Here is a 21,635-nt window from a genome sequence, read left to right as displayed (position 1 = left end):
CACAATGTAAGAAGTACATGGAGTGCGTCTAGAGAAAGGCCACAACGAGCTCAAGGACAGGCACAAGAGGGCTGGAGCATCTCTCCTATTAAGAAAAGGCTGCGAGTTGACATTGTTCAGACTGTAGAAGAAAGGGTTCTAGGGAGAACCCACTGCCACCTGTAAGAACCTAAAAGGAGACCAGCAAGAAAGATGGAGAGGGGCACTTAATGAGGAAATGTAGCTATGGTAAACAGGCCAATTGTTTTAAACTAAAAGAAAGTAGGTTTAAATTAGATACTAGGAAGAAATAATTCACTAAGAGGGTCCTGAGACACTGGAACAAGTTGCACTGGAATAAGTTGCTCAAAAAAGTTGTCGTTCCATCCCTGCAAGTGTTCAAGTTTGAGTTGGACGAGGCTTTAAGAAACCTGATCTACTGAGCAGTGTCTCTGACAGTGGCAGGGGAGCTGGAACTAGATTATCTTTAAGGTCCTTTCTCACTCGAACGCTTTTTTGATTCCATGATTCTATAAAAACACCTTCCATCACCATCCATCCTCTTCTTGCCTGCATTAGAAATACTGTGGCCAGCAGGAGCAGGGAAGTAATAGGCCCCCTGTACTCAGCACTGGTGAGGCCACACCTCGAGTATTGTGTTCAGTTTTGGGCCCCTCACTACAAGGAAGACATTGAGGCCCTGGAGCATGTCCAGAGAAGGGCAACAAAACTGGTGAGGGGTCTGGAGCACAAGTCTTACGAGGAGCGGCTGAGGGAGCTGGGATTGTTCAGTTGGGAGGAGGCTCAGGGGAGACCTCATTCTTTCTCCTCCTCCCTAGTGGTGCCAGAAGACAGAGAATGAGGATTACAGTCAGCCTCTGTCCGACCACATTCACCTGCTCTATGAGGAGCTCTTTCCCACTGCTGCAGAGGAAATTCTGCTCTGTGTCTGGAGCACATCCTTCACTCCTTCTTCACTAACCTTAGTGGCTGCAAGGGCTGCTCATCTGTTTCTCACTTCTCTCTCCCCCCACTTCTGTGGTGCAGCAGTTGTTCCCTTTTATCTGACATGGGTCAGTTGCTGGGCTCTACTCACAAAGGCTACCCCTGCAGCCCTCATCATACCAAAATCCTGCCACACAAGTCCCATACAGCAATCTTCCCAGCTTATCTGGATGTTCACTCTTTGCAGCAGAGTTATATTCATGAGAAAGCAAACAAACTCCAAAACAAGAAGCCCTCCAGAGTCCCTCTAGCTGCTGTGGTCTGCCTCCTAGACACAGATCCTCACTGCCTTAGATCATTTCAGACGACACTCATTCTTGTCTCAAGATTTACAGGGGCAAGTCAAAGGGCTTACAAAGAACAATCTAAGTTCTTGGAAATACCTCTCTCACTCATAGATGAATTCTTCAGTGACTTTTTTAATTACTCACAGATGCTTGGATGTAATGCTAGTGCATGGAAACAATTTATCTCTGGCTTTAAAAGCTCAACCAGGTTCACAGCACAAAATCCACTTCTTGGCTTTCTTGCGTGTTTAGGAAAATTAATGATACAAGAGCCCAATTCTTCTGTTGCCTTCGGGTGATGAACACGTCTCTGAATTGGCAGGTCAGATGGCAGGATCCATTATTTAGTCATCTCAAGCCATTTGTTACACACGTTGATATCATGATAGCTCCTTAACCCAGCAAGAAAGCGATTGGCCGTCTCCATGGGGATTTACTTCACAGTCTCCTAGTTACAGCTGCAACGGATACAGCTCACTAAGGTACAGCCCTTCTGATAAGTGCCCACCCAGCAAAATCATTCGCCTTTGGCCTTCTGTAACCCTGGTGGCTTTTAGCTGTGTTTACAAAGAGGCCAGTTGCTGCCACTGAGCTTCAAAAGGCCTGCCTCAAACTTGGTGACAAGGAATTGTAGCCTTTGCACAGAGGAAGCAAGGAGAAAATGGACACATAGGCATGTAAAGTCTAACAAAAACTCAATTCACTTCAGACATCTATCACTTCCATCTTGGGACTTCTGCATAAACAAGAGATCAAAATCTTGTGTTGATATCTGTATGCAGGAGGGTCCAAAGGAACAGGTGTTTTTTTGCTGTCACTGGATATGTGCAAATGCAGTTATGTCAGTGACTGTGGCCACAGGTCTACAAGCGCTTGAGCATACCTGAGTATTTCCAGAATGCACACAGCAGAAGCCTGTGCCTCATATGCATCAGCAAAAAAGATGCTCATATGCAAGTATGAAGACATGAGCACGTCTGCAGACAGGGGGATGAGTGCATATCTGGTTGTACCTGAAACATTTGTCAGTGACCTCTGTCAGTGTGCGGCAGGAGAGGTGGCATATGTGCATCAGTGAGGAGAAACACTGTATGGGTGCAGCTGTTTGTGTATGAAGGTAACATGAGTGCATTAGTCATGGATGTGTAAGGACAACGTATGCTTACTTCAGAGAAAGAATATACTGTCTTAAAGGAGGAAAGATATATGCAGATATGTTTCCTCCTGAAATATACACACAGCACACCAAACCCTCCTTGACATCCTCAGCCTCATTCTAGTTTCGTGGTCAGCAGAGTAATTTAAGAACACAAAAGGACTGACCACCACTCTCCCTCCATATAGTTCTTCCAGGTGACAAATGAGGTGCATGAGAACCATAAAGTGAGACTACCAATGCACATACATACATGGGAACATGTATTCCCTCACCTTCAGGAAGTCAAAGTTCTTGAGCATCTGAGCAACCCTTTCAGCATTTCTGCCCTCATTGAGGAAATCCAATTCCAAAGGCAGATTCTTTTTTGCTTCTTCCACCAGCCACATGAACTCAAAATCTGGAAAGATGTGCTTCACAATCAAGAGAAGAACCTGAGAACAATGAAACAGACAGTCAGCCACACTCCAGCTCCAAAGCCACACAGCTACCACAGTGCTGCGCTGGCAGCTACACAAAGCAGATGCTGTTTTGACAGGATTATTCCATGTAACTTAAACATATAAAAATTTAAAAATCCACCTTAAGTACTTGTAGGATTTCTGCAGCATTATAATACAGTATATGGCTTCATGCCTTGATTCTGCAACACAAATTTTGGCTTGGCCTTCCACACAGACACATCCAGGAGTGAAATAATAGGACACAAAAGAGTAGCAGCCGGAACCCAACTGCCTGCTGCCTAAAACTGAGTGACCAAAGCCCTGGAGATGAGAGGACAAGACATACCTTTCCAAAAGAATAGCCCAGCAATTACTTTCTGTTGAGTCTTAAACTCTTTTAATTCCATAAGTCATGGTTTGGCTTCATTGGAATAGAAAAATTGGAATCTAAAATAAGATTTATCACCTCTGTGTTACTTCTTCCACTACCAAACAAAAATTTTGCCAATTCAGCAAATCCATCAAGCAATTCAAAGAAAACAGTGGAATTCAGATACAGGGAGTAAGCAACATGTCTTTAAACAAACTTTTGGTGAGGAGCAAGTTGCCTCTCGGTGTCAGTGACAGCAACTCTGAGGTAGCATCCTCTTCGTAAGGGAACTAGGCAGCTTCACATTGCTTTGAAAATATCTACTGAAACGATTCTGGAAATGTTTTAGAACAACATGTACTAAAGGAGCCAGTGAAAAGCACTCCTTCCTGAAGCCTATCCAAGACTATGTGTCTGGATGGCAAAACCAAAGCTGCACAGCAGCCAAGAATGCTTTCTATTCAGATGAAGGGCCAGTTTCGCAGCCAGTGTCACAAATATATAAAAGCTGACAATTTGGAGCACACGTTAAGGAAGAAATATGTATATTTTTTAACTACTGAATCATGAAACAAAAATAAAACTTAATTCACAAACTTTATCTTACTTGTTCTGTACATCATCTGAAAATGAAAACAAATATGCCATTGTGTTCCAGGACAGTTTTCTTTCTTAGATCTCCACCAACAAGGTGGGGATTCCTGTACTGCAGGAGGAACATTAAAACAAGCACAGAAAGCTGTTATCATTGAAACGTATGACAAAAAATAAATTTGTGAACCATCACTGCCACTGTTCAGCTATGTGAAAACATTTATTCTCCACCTCTCTCTCTACTTTTCTTATCTAAATGTCAGTTCCAAACTCAATGTTCCTTTAAAATGTAATCACCAGGTTCCAGACACCACTGAATGATTTTTACTGTTATATCTAAACCCACAAATCCTTACAAATTTATGTCATCCAAATGAAATGTAACCAACAATCTTCATGAACATGTACATAAACTTTATAGGAGCTACTGATGCTTGATGTGAGAAAATTCAGACATTGTTTTTGCTTCCTCTGAATGCTCTTTAGAACCAATTTGCCAACTTGACCATCAGCAGTGACATACTTGAAAAATATTTGGCTTGTCACTTTTCTGACATCTGTCTAACACATTGTCCTGAAATAAGAATTGACATAAGAGCAGAGGGATCTCTCCCTGGATTTATCAGATGGTGTCCTGATTTTTAAAGAGTCAGAAAATTATGTTACGAAATCACAAGTGGATTCAGGAATTTTCCATCTATATTCAGATTTTTTTCCATCAGTCTCTAAAGAAGACTGTCTCCAACAACATTTAAATTAACCTCCTATCTAACTGCAGTGGCTGTTTGATTCTTAAAGGACCAGAACCTCGGTGGATATAACCCAGCTTTAAATGCAGCCTTGTCAAACACAGTTCCACGCAAGGATATGATGATGCATATTTAAACCAACGCTCCAGTGAAGGACCATTAAAAAAAGACCAAATGCATCACGTTGCGAGGTATTTTCCCAAAAATGCGTGCACATAATGGAGCTCCAGCATGACAAACTAGATTGTCTGCAGAAAAGACAATACCAAACTGACAAAAGGATGCACACTGCTTTAGTTTTACATTTCCAAGGAGGATTAGTCCAAAAACAAAAAAAAAATCATTAAATTATTTGTCTGAATCTCTCTTAACAGCATAATTACCAATCACAGTGTCATAAGGTGAGGGGGGATTTTTTTTCTGTGGTGTCCACTGTTTACAGCACAAATGGCTGAAGGTGAATCTAGGTCTTGACTCATTCATACACAATTCTCTTACTGTGCTGATCTCACAGTCTTTCTTCATCTTGTTCAGTCTTGACTGCTCAGTTTCTGCTATGCTGTCCTGAGCAGGAATGAAGGATGCCAAATGACAACTCACAAAAGCAAAGTCATGGGGCAGACTACTGCAGTCAGTCCTGAAGAAAATCTGGATCAAATCCAAAACTACAACTGGCACCAAAGCCAGTTCAAACTGTTGTCTGTTCTCAAACAAGTCCAGAATCAAACATATTCCATATTAACAGAATATATATTTATCGAACTCCAAAATTTATGCTACTAGTAATTCAAAATAAATGATGCTACAATTTGATGTGCTCTAACTGGAACCAGCTGTGTTGGTTTGCAGACTACCAAGATTGCTCAGAGTACAGTGTTTTATTGGTTTAGAAAGTTTTAGTTACGCACTGCCCTCTGAAAGGGCGCTGGATCTTTGTTTCCTGATCTGTTGTGATGGAGAAGTGTGTCACTGCATCAGCAGTATCCTCAAAACTCTTATCAGGCAGGCTTCCTGAGCTTCAACTTCTCTTTAGTCCCAAGAACATAATGTCTACTAATAGATGTATTACTTTGCATTTCTGCTATACGTACAGATACGTGCTTATTGGAGAGCTAAAAGCATTAGTACTAGCACTTACAGATCTAACCTTTCATCTCTCCTCCATCTGAGCCCCACTTCCATTTCTGTACCATACCACTGGCATCTCTGATTATTACAATGCAAGCACAGTACCACAGCTTTTCTCCAGTTTCTCTCTTCAGTGGACTAGACTTCAGGAGATTGAAAGAAGCCGCAGCACTGCACTGGGAGCACAAGCAGTGCCTACCATTCAGGTGAGAAACTTGTTCCTAGCTGAACCCCTCCTTTGCGCATCTGTTCCTGTTACGTTACACTCTCCATATTTCAATGTTTTTATTTCCACCATGAATCAGGTCAGCATTAAGGTGCCAATCAAGAAATAGAACTGAATCACAGCAGCCTTAACCAAAAAAACACGCTGACGTTGGTGAATTATTACTCTTCAGTTACACAGACCAGAATGCAAGGGGAACTGCAACCAGTATAATCAGCGAGGTAATGGGCACACAGACATAAGAGTAAACCTGGAAGTCTCTCTAATCTTCAACTCATAAGGACTTGATCAGCTGTGATTCACGTTTTACCTGTCTGTCCTTCTCTCCCCTTTTTCACTCTCACCCTCTTGTTCAGTCCTTCCATTCACACAACCATCCTCACAGCAATCTTCACCAACTTCCTGTGTTATGCCTGTATGACAACATTTATGTCTGTGGAAGTTCCAAAGCTACAGAACTGATTAATGTTATACCTGCTCACTCCTTGTCATTTGCATTACAACTGTCAAAGTCACCAGGCAGCTTTACCTCCATGAGGAAAATATCCTTGGAGCTCTGAGCTTGGACCTTTGGGTGCTGGATTTTTACTGCCACCGTTCTCCCGTCCTGCAGCACTGCCTTGTGCACCTGGGCTAGTGATGCTGCTCCCAAAGGTGTGTCCTCAAAACTCACAAAGAGTTCTTTTACCTGTCAGGAAAAGGGAAAGAGGCATCAGCTTGGGGTGCCAGAAACTACCCATAAGAAAAGCCTTGACCAGTGGTCAGAGGCAGTATGCACCAAATCTGTGCAGTCTCAGTTCTTTCATCATTTCTATGTCCTCTGCCTACCCTTTTCATTGCTTGGCCTCCCAATAAAGCCTGCCCAGCAAGGAAGTGTTCTTAGAAGTGGCCTGTTTATGGAAATCTATGTCAGAGTGTCAGCAGCACATTTCATCTAGGATGTGGAACGGCCAAGGCACCATGAGAGGGACCGCTGCAAGCTGTCTTGAAAACAATTTGGAGAAATTATGGTCAGCATCCTTGGCTATTGAGGGGTGCTGTAGCCACTATTAGCACAGTAGCATGATATCATCCTGGCAAACTAGGCAGGCTCCTCTGCTCCCCTAAAAAGGGGTGCCAACATGGTTATGTTTGTGCCAGTTTGTGTAATGCTGATCAGGAATTTTTGTCCTGCTCTGCAGAGCAAGATGCACACAAGCTCTAAGGTATCCCTAAGAGTCAGCAAAGGGAACACTTCCCACCCTTTGCCTGGGCTGGACTGATGTCGAGTGAACAGTTGAGAAACCTGTAATTTATGCAGTAAAAAAAAAAAAAAAAAAAAGACAAAGAACATCAGTGCATTTTTATAACCTGCTTTTTAAAAGGTAATTAAAGATGGAAGCTGCAGTGAGCTAGTAATTAGGTATGAATAAAGAATTTCTAAGCGAAGTCTTCATGCAAAGTGTTAAACGAATATTCTTTTTGCTGACAAGGAGAAAAAAAATACTATACGAGGAGCAGCTTGTTCCCTTCTGCAGCTGCCAGGGAATGAGCCCCCTCCTACACCACCCTACCCCCTTCCCTCCCAACCCCTTCCACAGAAATCTATTGGTAGCAACAAACTGGAGCGTTTGCAGCAATTAGATTCCAACAGTGGCTCAGCTGCCTCCAGCAATTCACGAGGAAGGTGTCTTATTTATTTAATTCTGTTTGGTCCTGGCAGCAAAATCAATTAAGTAAAACAACTGCATTTAAAAACAACTAGTTATGTGTTTTTTAATTACAGCAGGTCCATAATTCAAACCTATTGACATTCCTGTCTCGTGAGAGAAAAGTTTTTTTTCTCTTCCTCCTCCCTTTCTTTTCTCTCTCACTTCACTGGATTTTGAGATTCTCATTTCAGATTAGTATAAAGAAAGAAACACCTACAGGATGACAGATGGCTCAAGGGATGTGTTGAGAGACAGATTTCTACCTTTGTGTGGTTTGTCTATCAGATGAAGAGGGAGCCCGTTAAGAAGAGACTTGAGGCGCCAGGAGGAACACATTGGATACTACGATATTCTTAAGGAAAGAAAAAACATCAACAGAGAATTTGCTACCTGAGGTCAAGCTGGGACTTTCTTCACCTTTTCTACTACTCCACATCCTCACATTAAAGGAAAATACCCTTTACAGGATCCCAGACAAGATTACCAGTCCACCTGTCACAAAGACAGTAAGATCCTCTAAGAGGCTAAAGCACAGAACTGGGAGTGCACTGGCCTGAATCCATTGTAAGGTACATTTTTAGCAAAACTGCATATAAACTGCATAAAATTCCAGCTGCTCTGGATCTCAAAAACTTTTAATCGCCTACACTGTCAATCCAATCATTTTCACCACTACTGAATGTGTGCGAGGGGGGGAAAAAAGCTGCACATATTCCTTCTGGTAGGAATAATATATACAATATTCTCATGTGACCAAGTTTTCCAAGGAAATATCATTTGAAGAAAGCTGTCTCAAGAAATTCTTTTGGGCAGAAGGATTTCATTTAAAATCTTTTTATTAAGGACAAGAAAGCCAGGTTAGCATCCCTGTCCACTAGAGCCAGCCCAGCAGCCCTGCTGCAGTTCAAGGGGAAATCTGTGCTTGCCTGCAGGCTCCATGCCAAGGCACCAAGGGGAGGGACCACAATGGGGTCAGAGAATTGATGGCTCCTATAGGAGCAGAAGAGGAACGCATGCACATGAGGGAGGGAGCAGATCACAGCCAGACCATTACATGAGCAGGTGTGAGACTGAGATAAAGCAGCAGCAAAATTACAGCAGGGCTCCAGGACCCCACTTAGCAAATTGCCCTCATTCATTATGAAATTGTCCTTTTGCAGTGTGCTGGAGGCAACTAGCGCCTCTCAAGTGGGCTGCATGTCCCAGAGAGGCAAAAGTGAGTCTGAGGCTGCATGCTATGGAGGCAGAAAAGGGGGGAAGCCAGGCTCCTACAGTGCCTGTCACAGAGGTCCTTCCCAAGTGAATGGGTGCACCCAGTTCGTGGAGCAGGCTGTATGCTCTTACTGCTCATGAGTACCCAGTGACCCTTACAAAAATTCTGCCCACCATTTCCATGGTGGCTAATTAGCAAGCAAAAGTCTGGGGGAGTTTTGAAGCTCACCCGACGTGGTACTTAAAGAATTTTTCTTCCAGGCCACAGCTCATCTCAAAGGGCTTTATCAAACTGGTTGTAACCATCTGCAATCCTAGCAGGAGATTAAACAAGCATAATTTCCAGACAGGTTTAATAAAGGTTTAAAAGAGAGAATAGAAACTTTACCAGTGTTCTTCCAAATGAGCATGACAACCAGCTGCACAGGTGGGCAGCATCCCTACACACAATGGTTTCCCTCATTAGCTTTCTGTACATCCCACTCCACACTGGGCACGTGCTCAACCAGCAAACGAATATGTCATTGTACTTCACTGGTCGGAAACAGCCCTGGCTGCTTAATTCTAAAGAATGAAGCTTGTTTAAAATATGCAAAATCTTTTCATGATCGTTGGTATTAGTATTCACACCTTAGGGAGCTGATATAAAAGCTCTTGCAGGATCCATCTACTCAGACGCTTCTTAGCATGCATTTGTGCTGAGGTTGCACCTAAGCACTGTTGTTAAGCCCAGAGTGCTATTGTACAAGGTGCAGAGCCATGCAAGCCCCGCACAAGCTCTCACGTTCTAGTTGTCCCAGGTTGTTGCCCACAGTTCTCCTCATGCACTGAAGCATCTTCCCAAAGCACACACTGCTCTGCTTGAGTTCCATGGCACACGTCAGCTGATGCTTCAATGTTGAGCAACAGAATGCCTCAGTGTTTTTTGTGAATCTTGTCCTTAAACACTTAGGAAATTACTGGAAGTCAATTGGATTTAAGATGCTAAATCCTAAGTCTTTTCTGAAAGCATTGCCTTACATGACCTGCCCAGTATTTTCTGAGAAGTCTTTGGCAGAGCTGGGATTTAAACCAGATATCCTGAGTTACAGCCCAGTGTCTTAATCTTCAAACCATAAACATTAAATGCACGTCTTGCTAGCTAATTTCTTTTGAAGTACATTGCTTCTTAATCCCAACCTTTTTATATCCATGTGCTGCAGTAAATGGTCAAATACTGCTGCCAGGCTCCAACCTGCCCACTCAACGCTGAGGTATACTTCACTCTCCAGAAGGGCTGCCAACAAGCTATCCCCTTGAGCAGGATCTAAGCGATGGAACCCCCTCCTGACCCAGCACTGAGAATTCTGGTTTTCCACATCTATTTATAGAAAAACTTTCCCACGCTCTGCCAGAGCCAAACCAGTATGGTACAGGTTGATGACTCAGGAGACCTCCAAATGCTCAGTATTTCCATGGGAAAGGGAGCTCTTCACCAAAGCATTTCAAGACTATCTTCAATTTATGTTTTTTTTTCCCCTCAAAGGGCCATTCAGTGTGGAAAGAGACAACAGGGAGGGAACGTCACAGAGAACTTCAGTCACAGAAAATGGGATTGGCACTGTTCATTCGTTCTGCAGAAAAATTCAGGAGCAGCAAATTGTCCATTAACACACAAGATTAGCTGACAGCACCATTAAAAACAAGGAAAAAAAAAAAAGAAAAAAAAAAAAAAGGTATTTTTCCCCATATTGCTGAAATAAGCCATGAAACTCATTGCCACAGGGGGTTACAAATTCCAAAATTCCTGGCAGGTAGATTAGCCAGTGTAGAAAATCCAGCACAAGTTACTAAACATGAAGATACAACCTCTGACCCAAGAAATAGCTAGCCATCAGATTATGAAAGGTGGAAGATCATATCAGGTAAAGCTTAATTGTATGCCAGCCCTGCCTTTATAGCCTTTCTATGGCACTGAACACTCCCTTCTAAATCACAGCTCCATGGATGGCAATTTGCTAAGGTGAGCAAGCTCAGACTGCAGCAGCCTTCTGAGATTTACACAAAGACTGTGCAGTCTGCAGCCTCCCAGATGGGACAGTGTGGAGCACAGTGATAATGAGATTTGCGCGACAGAACCACACGTGGGAACAGGAGCAAGTTTCCCAGGGAAGTTTTGGGCACTGCAGCTGTCGTCTTCACATAGCTTAGCACAGGGTCGCCCTGCTCTCTCACGGCAGAGTAGCTGAAGAGTTATTCAGCTCTAGGCCTGACACAGCATTTCTAAGAATTATGGCTCCTAGAACTTCTAGAATTCTCCTTACTGATAATGGGACCCTACTGCTTTCAAAAGTCTGGATGCCTTTCCTGAATCAGGTCCAAGGGATGTGAACCTATCTGCTTACTGGTCACCTTTTGAAGAACGTAGACCTAACTGTCCATGGCACCAAAAAACCACTGACCCCTGCAAGAGTGAGAGACCTAGTTCTAGGCAGGAGAAAATGTTACACTGGGTAGAGTAAGCTATTTCTCAGACAGCAAATGAGGGTTGTTTTTTTTGGTTTTTTTTTTTTTTTTTCTCCTAGTGCCCCAGCCTCTCTATCCCCTCTATGAAAACAAAATGTGACAGCGTTGCTCCAAGAATTATTAAGACAGCAAAAACTGAAAGATTAGATTTATCGCAGCAGACAGTGGATTATGAAGAATAATTTATCAAACGTCAGAACAAACAGCCTACAATTTATAGGAGGCTTTGTTGAGTCAGTGAAATCTGATTGGGCTTCTCCCCACCTAATGAATGCCAAGCTTAATTGATGGTTCCTAAATGCATCTGTCAAGAATATGTATTTATTAACTCAATATATTTAATAATATTGCAGATATACAGAGGATAGCACTTTTCTTCTGAATGGATTCCATCATGTTCACATTACATATACACATAAGTGTCCACGTATATAGAGGTATGTATTGCATCCAAACAAATCCAGGTAAAAGGAGCATGTGTATTCTGATGCACCAAAACAATAATGTAAGGCTTATTACACAAGATTCCTATGTCTTTCAGTGCATAGAGGGAAAGCAATGTGGTCCCTTTCAAGGGGAGATCTGTTATACATTACAATGCCTGCCTTGAATTCAGCAGAGCTGAGCTCTAACATTGGTTCTCCCTGATATCCTCCTATGGAATGCTGGGCTACACCACGTTGCAGAGCATCAAATAACCACGTTCAATGAAAAGTGAGGTCAGATCATAACAAACCAAGTCACCTGGTTCCACCAACCTATGCTGGTGAGGAGGTAAGATGGTAAATACTAGCTTTTGTTCTAAATAAAAGAAATTGCAGTATCCGATCCAGTAAAGGCAAGGACTGTCATGGCCAAATTGGAATCCAGCTGTCTCAGGAACACCTTCCTGATTGTGACAAGGAGATAAATTTTTTTTTAATTTATCGATGAATATCAGGTGTCCTCTTACCTTCCCAAGACATGGAATGCCAACATTAACACAGCTCAGCCACCCAGGAGTAAACATTCAACAGCAGGACAATTCCTCTTTATTCCATGTGGCCCATTGAAGCCAAAAGGTTGGACAACCTATACACTGCCTAAACTAGTCAGAAGCTGCATCACAATGTCAAGCTGCAAGTCCACTTCCCTTCCCTAGAAGCCAGAAGAAATTTACGTCATTGAAATGAATTATTTCCTCAAGTCACCTCTGAATAGTAACAAATTGCCATCCCCTCTAGCACCTTGGTATGGACCTCTTTCCAGATGCAGTTAATCAGAACAGCAACCAGGCTCCTTCAGCATCGCACTTCCTTCCACTTCAGAATACATGTCTGATGCAGCTAGTCCCCTGCCTGCTACCTTAAACAACATCCACAGCTCACTCTGCCTGTAACTTGCCTTCAACAGCGGCCAGTGTTTTCCAATCCAGAGTCAAGCTAGTCCTAGCAACTGTACTTTTGGGGAACAGAAGGTGGAAGACATGCACACTAAACAGTGTCCCTGCACACAGTTTTGCACAATATAAGCATCTATGCAAAATGCATAGAACAAAGCAGAGGCATATATATATTTATATTCCTGTTCACATCCTCCCATTTCATCACTCTGAAAAAGAAAGCAACTTGTGAGCCCCTTTCTCTCTCTCCTATGGTGCAAGTCATGGGGCAAAAGATGCCCTAACTTGCCCCATGTTTCATGCCCTCCCTTTGCGCATATAAACGATACCTTTTTTCTTAATTTGCTCTTTCATCTTGAGCTGTCTCCCACTTGAATTGAACAACGTTCATTACATCCACTCTTTTATCTCTGTCGTTTTGGAAAAATATTTCCTCTCTTGCATCCTTTCTGTCAGTGAGGATAGAGCCACACCTGTCAATCTTTGAGACAGATTGAAAGCACGGTTCTTCAAGAGCACACAACTTGTCCACTCCATGCCATTTTTTGTGTTTTAATTGAAAAGACTTTCTCTTTTTTTTCCCCTGCTAATAAATGAGGCTTCCCATCCTTGTTACACTAGTGAGCAGTGAAAGCAAGGCAGAAGACAACTTTCTGCTGCCAATAAATGTTCTTTTGCATAGTGTCTGCTCAAAGGGTTTCTCTTATTCCATGATTCAGTAGAGGGACTCCTTCCTACTGAGATCCTAGGCTTTGAGGTTTACTGCATTCCCTGTAAGCTCCTCTTCTGCTCCCAACCAATAGAGCTGAAAGTGCTAACAGCAGGAACACCCCTCTAACTCCTAAGGAAGACATCAATAATCTTCTGCTTTTCTAACAGGTCTGTTAGCAAGTCTGAGAAGTATCCTTACCTCTTTCCTGTCTTTCTAGAAACATTCCACCAAGCTTTGCCCGCAGACACTACTCTCACCAGCACTTCCAATGTCATAACTCACGAAATTCTCACCTCCTTTCTTATGACTGTAGATCAGACTGCCACTGGCCAAACTAAAAATTTCAGCTCATCTCTCAGACATCTTACAGATACTTGTCTCTTTGTTCACAGACAACATAGCGAGAGTACATTTCCTAATCCTCTTACTCAAACCATCCCTTCTGTTTCCTTTCTCATTGCAATAGGCAGCATCACCAACCTGTCAAGTATGCCTGCAATCTTGGCCTTTTCTTCAACATAGACCTCCCTCTAGATTTCATTTCCAGGCCAGGTCTAAATCTTACATGTTTCGTAAGAACAACACCTCCCTCCCCCAGCAGTCTTTTCAACACTAACACTTAAAAATATCTAAAGGCCAAGTGTCAAGGACCAGGCTCTTTTCAGCGGTGAACAAGAACAAAACAAGGAGCAACAAGCACAAACTAAAACACAAGTAGTTCCATATGAACATGAGAAAACTTCTATCAGCCCAGTTCCCATCCTGTCACACTTGGATTGCAAAACACCTTTTTCCCTGGGGTTTGACATACACACATTGGTCTTGTCTGGACCATAAGTATTCCAAGACAAAAAAAAAAAAAACCAAACCACCACTACCCAACTTCCTCAACTCACTCTGTCTTACACCTTTCCCCTCACCATGGTCTGTTTATAATCTTCCAAAAACCTTCTATCTGCTGACCAAAACTGTCTGTTTTCCTTCACCTTCAAGTATTCATGACTTAATATCAACCTGACAGTCCAGGATGGTTCCTGCCTTTGACACTCTGCCAGCGTTGATCTGTTGTATTCTATCTTACATCAAGTCTGCAAGCTTTCTAGGATAGAAGCTGATTTTCAGTCACACCTGTATAGTGCCTGGCATAGCGGACTCTTGTCAATGACTAGAGCACGAAGTACTAGAATCATAGAATCACCAAGGTTGGAAAAGACCTAAAAGATCATCCAGTCCAACCGCTCACCTATTCCCAATAGCTCCCACTAAACCATGTCTCTCAACACAACATCCAGTCTTTCCTGAACACTCCCACGGTCGGTGACTCCACCATCTCCCTGGGCAGTCCATTCCAGTGCCTGACCACCCTTTCTGAAAAGTAATACTTCCTAATGTCCAGCTTGAATCTCCCCTGCCGTAGCTTGAAACCATTCCGCCTATGAGTCACCTAGTGCTCATAGGTGACAGAAATACAACTGTTCTGCCCTTTGCCACTCAAAGTTCCCATTCTTCCCAAGCCACACATGCAGCAAGATACATACAGGTATCCAATACTCTCATAACTCCTTGATCACATTCCCAAATACATATTCCAAGCACCATATCTCTCCTACAGTTATCAGTGGCCTGTCGCAAATTTGGTAGGAAATGCCACAGAGATGGGGCTAAGCTGGCACATTAAGCAAGAAAGTGAGATTTAAGAAAACACACAGAAGCAAGTGAACTTCCAAGACCATTTTGACTCCTGGCATAAATACATTCCTGCCACAAATTGGCTGAAAGTAGAACAGGAAAGGGTCAATGGATCTACAACAACAGGCTCAGTTTAGTCATGGTCAGGAAGAGGGAAGGCTCTGCTGACTGCAAAGACGCCCCAAGGGCCCTGTCAGCAGTAAGCCTGAACTACAGCAGCAGTCCTGTGAGAAATAACCAACTGCCAGAGCCTGAGGATATATAGGGACCTTTGGGAGCAGACATCACCTGTGCCTCATCTTAAACGCCTCTGATTCAGTTTTTAATGCCTGGGGGCTTTGAGAAGCATAAGAGAGAAAGGGCTGGGAGGAAACAGGTTTATGGGCAGGTTTACGTGACTATGCAGAGTGGTGAGGAGTTGAGACAGATGAGTTACAAGCATCTTAGCAACATGCAAATCTGCACACAAAAAAAGGAGATAGCACAGCACAGTGCATCTTTATGCACAGTTTGTGTGAGGAGTGGCAGACGAGATCCATAGAAAGCCACGTAAAGAAGAGGCCAGGATGGTTGTTGGAGTGTCTCTGAAGAGGTAGGGTGTGCACGAGAAACAGAGTGCTGCACTGCAGGGTACAGATCTGGGAGGACAGCACTGCTTACATGTCAGTGTATGCTACAACAGACCCATCTACTCCACCTCCTAAAACCGACAGGAGAGGGGGTGGAGAGAGGAAAGATCAGTGCTCCTGTGAGTACTACAAGGATTACTCCTATGTTTCTTCAGAAAGGAATGGTGTAAAAATGCTTCCAGGCCTAAGACAAAAAGCAGGAATGGCAGAAGCTGCATTGCACTGCCCAGCAGCCTGTCACCAGAGTAGACAGAAGTGTGACACGATAAAAACAGGCAGAGTACAAAGCCCCAGTCTTAGCTAGATTCTGCCCAGCTACGTTGCTTCGTTAGGCTCTGGACATAATTATATCAAAATTATATCAATGCAAGTGAGATAAAGTGTTACTGATGTACAACATTACCCAGAAGAATACGGAACAGTCTTAGAAGAGCAGCTTTGAAGTAGACATGGAAGTACATGCAGCCTGGTAGATAAGGCTATCAGTCTGAATGGCATGCATTTCATGAAGCAGATATAATGCACTCACTACATTAGAAGAAAGATGCTAAAAGACAGTAAAGCCCTGCTGGAGATGTTAAACTCATCACAGAATGGTTTGAATTGGAAAGGACCATAAAGATCATCTAGTTCCAAAGTCCCTGCCAGGGACTTTTGCCTCTGCTCAAAGCCCCATCCATTCTGGTCCTGAACACTTCCATGAATGGGGGATTCACAGCTTCTCTGGGCAATCTGTTCCAGTGTGTTACTACCCTCATAGTAAAGAGCTTCTCACCAATATCTAACCTAAATCTAATCTCTTTTAGTGAGTCAGTTACTGGTACTGATTATACCTTGATGAAATATTAAAACACCTGTACATCTAGTAAGAGGCACAGCTGTATAGTCCACCCCACATAGAAAAGGTGCAGTGACTGAAGGGAAGCAGAGGTAGGGTAACTGTATGGGACCCTGGAGTTCATGTCCTTGGCAGCATACTCTCAGAAAGAATGTATGGAGATCCAGAACACTCGTTCAAGAGAAATAACACAGCAAATGAAATCTACAACTGAATCTCTGCCAAAAGCATCACTGACACCCTGCTGGGGAAGGGCAACAATGCTTCCCCTAGTGAAGATGCCAGAGCTTTCAGAACTAATCCAGGGAAGAAAGCCCTGTGCGAAGCCAGCCACATCATTTCCCACTTCCTTCTTATCAAACTCTCCTTTGAATATCAGTCTGTCCTTTCCACTCCTGCCCATATTTCCACTATTATTCATGGCTCTACTCTGATACATCTGCTCTTTTTACAGTTTGTTTATTCTCTGTCCCTTCCTCCTCTTCCTTCCATGTTTCTTCCCTTGCCCTCAGATCTTGTTGGGCTGCCAGGTCTCAAGTTCAGTGACATAACTCAGCTGATTTACCCTCCTTAAAGCAGTGTCTACTCTCATGTAAATCACCCTCCAAAACCCGCCTGTGAAATGGGCTTGTTCACTAAACTCTATGAATAGGAAAGTAGGCACAGCTGGCCTATTCATAATCAACATAAAAAATAGATTAGCACTTTACAGATTAAACATTATCGTTTCCACAGTTAACATAAATCAACTGCACTTACAGACCTAGCATTGCTGCTGCCACTGCAAGGTGACAGGCGTTGCAAAGGGAAAGGCTGTCAGTCCAGGGTGCAGTGGTGAACAGCTCATCTGTCTTCCACCTTGATAAGTTCTCATCTGGCACCCCAAGGGTGCACTGCCAGAGGTTGTTACAAGGAGAAAAGTTGGCTAGGGAAACAAAGGCAGGGGGTTAATTTTTATTAATTCGCACGCATTTCTGAGCAATCCAGCAACCCACAGTTCTAGGGCCAAAATCCAATTGCCCTACATCCCTCCCTAGGGCTGATGTAGTGAAAAACAGCACAGAACAACACAGAAAGAGCAACAGAGTCAACTCCTGGAACAGAATGAGATCAGTCATTCTTTAGAGGCTTCCCTGTTATCTAGCTCTGTTTTCTATAGCTCAGAATCTTTGAGCCCTTGTGGCTGAATCAAAGCATTCTATCTAACGTAAGCAGGGACACCCATTCAAAAAAAACAACAACAACAAAAAAAACCCTCACCGTTAACTGAGGGAATCACCTCATCAAAGAAGGGCCAAGAACTGAGATTCACTCCATTGCCCTGTTGTCAGCAATGCCAGGAGAGTGGACCAGAGTTAGTCACTGACCAGGCTGCACCGGTTCCTTCACCAGGTAATGGACACCAAGTCAGTGGAGCTGTTCTGCCATGCACACTGCCACCAACATGCTGTGGCTGTGTAGTCAGTGGAGAGATAAGACCTACAGAGCCAATACAGTATCATTCCCTTCCACCCTGCTCACACACTGAGAACCACTCAGTGTCTCAAAAAGTTAGCTCAAAAAAGCCAACCTGAAATTTCTGAGCTGGTCCTGATGATTCTAAGTGTCTTTAACAGGACATGCTCTTAAGAACTGGTCTCAGCTCTTTCAAACAAAAAAGAAAAAGAAAAAAAAAAAAAAGAAGAGGGGCACACAGGAGCCCCTCAGGGACTTAGGTATCTCCTTGCCAGCAGGGTCAAAGATGCCAGCAAGCCACAAAGGACAGGGCAGCAAAAGTTACATTGAGTATTTAGTATAAACCCTTTTAACAAGCCTTGGTAATTTTAATTGCTCTAGCCTCTTTCTGCCCTTTCTTGATAAATGGGAATAACAGTTAATAGACCTGAACCAATCCATTACATCCAATAAAATGTTTGGCAAAAATTAGCTTTGTTCTCCACTCACAACTGATACCACTATGGTTCCATCCATTATCAGAAATGAGCCAAGTAATGTATATTTTCTACTAATCTTTTGGAATTTGGAAGGGCTGGTGCTGAACAGCCTCTTCTGAGAATTTGCCAGTTTGAGATGGAGTGGTGATGTGAGTTTTGTAAAGGAAAAGAGCATTGGTTTGCTTCAGCTGAGCTCTCCTGGCACAAGCTGTAGGTCACGTGATTTTATTGCTTCAGTTGTCACAGACAGCTTCACGTGTTTGGCTCTGAATCATGCATCTTGTAAAACCAAAGCACTGCAAATCTTACAGAAAATAAGTGCAAAATGTGCTTAATGCTCACAAACGTAACTTGACTGTTATACACAGAATATTAGAAAACTTTCTCTTTTCAGGCTGGCCTGCTTAGTATGGACTGAAACACTTGGCTCACTAATGGTGGATAGAACTTGGAAACTCCCAAGATCCCAATGCTTGCTTCAATTTTCAAAGCACTTTTGCATGTAAGGCTTCCCATATGGAGGATTTGCCATGTTCTCACCCACAGCAACCCTTTTACCAGAAAGAAAATCTTCAGGAAAGATTGAAGCTCAGCATCCCTTCACAGAATCATAAACTCCCAGACTGATTCCATAGTACCAGAAAACAGCTCACCAGATTGCCTGCACACCTCAAAAACTCAAAAATGCTGTGTCTATTCTACATGTTAGAAAAATGCAGACACACCAAGCTGAGGCCCCATAACTCGTTATTTTATGTTATGTCCTTTGTTTTGCCTACAAACAACCTTTTGCCAAAAGATGCCAGATTCACCACATCATGTTTTAAAGTTCTTGATGGGTCAAGAGCTAAACAACTGGACAGACCTAAAATTCTGACAGAAAACAGAAAATGCAAATGGGGCACAATCAAGTAGGAAATTAGCAAATCAGTGGATGGACAAGTGACAGGATTCCCTGCTCCCTAAGAGAAAAATCAAGCTTGCTATACCCAGCCTGTGCCTGTATCAGAGCATCAAATAGACCTCTGAGTGTACAGCAGACACAGAAGCCTGGAACTGGAACGGTGACCCATGTGCTGAGATGTGGTTTGTGTCTATGGATAGAGCACTGCTGAGCACATCCACCACCTTCACGGGGTGAAAACATGGAGCACAACCTGGCACAGATGTGCTGTGCATTACCAGCTGAGACTTGCACCAGGACAACACTTCAGGTGTCATCAAATCTCTCAGAAAACTATACTGAAGAAACCCTACCATCTGCACACAAGACACACTGAGCCAATAAATTCCATGCAGGTAAGCTATATATTAGCCCCTATGCACCTGAATAATCTGCAAATTAAAGATTAGTTATTCTGCAAACCAGAATTACTCCTTTCCACGTCATTCTTCATTGCATTTTCTGAACTCAAATATTTCAGTTTCTTGCAGAAGGTTAAAAGAAAAGTAATCCCTCAGAAATTTTGCTGTCCAACTTTTTTTTTTATTGTAAATCAGTAAAGTTAAAGGATGACAAAGAAGATTAACCTCCCACCTATACACCAAAACTTTCCTTTTCATGGGCAATGGGGCTTAGTGCACCTGGGAAAAGAAAAAAGCTTCCTCACGCAGGGCAGGAGGGAGCACCCTGTCTCAAAGCTCCCTGGGAATAAAGACACCAGCTTGTCATTGGTGTGGCATTAAGGATCAATAACTCTGGAGCCTGAAAGCAGAGCATGCAGGAACACAGTGACAGAGTAAGGAGGACTGCCTGACCCACACAAAGCTCCCTGTTTGCTTTCCCTCTGCATTTAGCACTGGGGCCCTGGTTTTGGGCAGCTGGCACCTGCACGGTCCCTGTGCAGGGGCAGCTGTACTGAACTCCACCAGCACCAAGAGGATCATACCCACAAAATGGCAGAGATGGGCACAGTGGAGGCTGTCATAGCAGCAGGACCCATACAGTGGCTGTTCCTGCCTTCTAGTTGAGTAATGCAAGCCCATTTGTTCTGGGTGACATTAATGCTATTCACCATCCATCTACAGACTCTTTAAATTACCTATTTATGGCCAAAATCCCTTTCATAATTGATAAAAATCTCTTTTTTATAACTCAAGTTATTGAGAAAAGTGAAGATTTTTATTCCTCATTATAATTTTAATACAAGTGTGTTTTTTTTGTTGACAGCTGCTTGAAAGCCCTGAAAGGCCTACTGAGAGAGACTAGAGGAGGGGTGGGAAAAGGGCCAGATCTTCCTGTCCCACAGCCAGCCCTGTGCTCACTACAGCAGCATGCAGAGTTATTGCCATCACAGCCCCCACTCTGAGGTGTAACAAGAGGCTGGCAATGTCACAGAGGAACAGGAGATCTCCTCTGCTGGATACAAAACCCACAGCAGGCACAAGAGGCTTTCACTGACCTAACTGCAATTTCCTGCAATTTCCCCGTGTCTGGTAGTCATGTACACGAGGGCCAACTTCAAAGCACACACCTGGTACAGCATTACTAGAGGGTGCTTAAGGTGTACTATTAGAATCAGGATCACAAGCAACAGGAGACCTGGACTCAGAGGTTTTGCCAAGGCATATACAGCATGTTTGTGAGAGCCGTCTGGTATCAGACGCACAGCATCAAGAGTGAGAGCAACTGAGCACTACCTGAGCCACAGCAGCACATTCATGCAGAGCACTCTACCACTCTGTGCAAACCTGGGGTAAACAGTCAACTCTCCTGGCATCCTGGTCTGGTTTAACAACACTGCCAGCCTGGGAGGTGGCTGGCTGGGGCCATATCAGGATCTGCAGCATCATAATCTGAAGACCTTGTCATCTAGTAGGGCAAGAGAATCTTCTCCAGTATAACATACGGAGTCAGCTAAAGAAAGTGTTTCACATTCCCTTGGGAACAACTTGGATGCTGCAGGACATGCAGTGTAATACCCAACAGCATACTAAGTCTCTACTACTCTCCCACAGAGTCGAGTACACTTCAGTCATGCACATCAGAACTAAGCATATGTCTTGCAGTGCTTAAAGAGCAGATAAACAATTCCTGAAATAAAGGAATCAGACTGTCCTCTCTGCCATTGCTGGCATGCAAAGGCTGCCATGCTGTACCAAGAGTT

General features: G+C 43.3%; 1 protein-coding gene across 1 annotated transcript in view; it reads right to left on the bottom strand.

Moving 5' to 3' along the window:
* ADCK1 (aarF domain containing kinase 1) overlaps window positions 1-21,635 on the bottom strand; it is a gene marked incomplete at both ends in the record, with an annotated part of 72,911 nt that overhangs the window by 20,643 nt on the left and 30,633 nt on the right. Inside the window, 2 exon segments of the mRNA XM_079536810.1 lie at window positions 2,703-2,861; window positions 6,467-6,625. Coding sequence (XP_079392936.1) covers window positions 2,703-2,861; window positions 6,467-6,625 — 318 coding nt within the window.

The sequence above is a fragment of the Tetrao urogallus genome, assembly GCF_951394365.1.
Source record: "Tetrao urogallus genome assembly, chromosome: 6".
Classification (NCBI taxonomy): domain Eukaryota; kingdom Metazoa; phylum Chordata; class Aves; order Galliformes; family Phasianidae; genus Tetrao; species Tetrao urogallus.
This window is presented reverse-complemented; position numbering and strand designations above follow the sequence as displayed.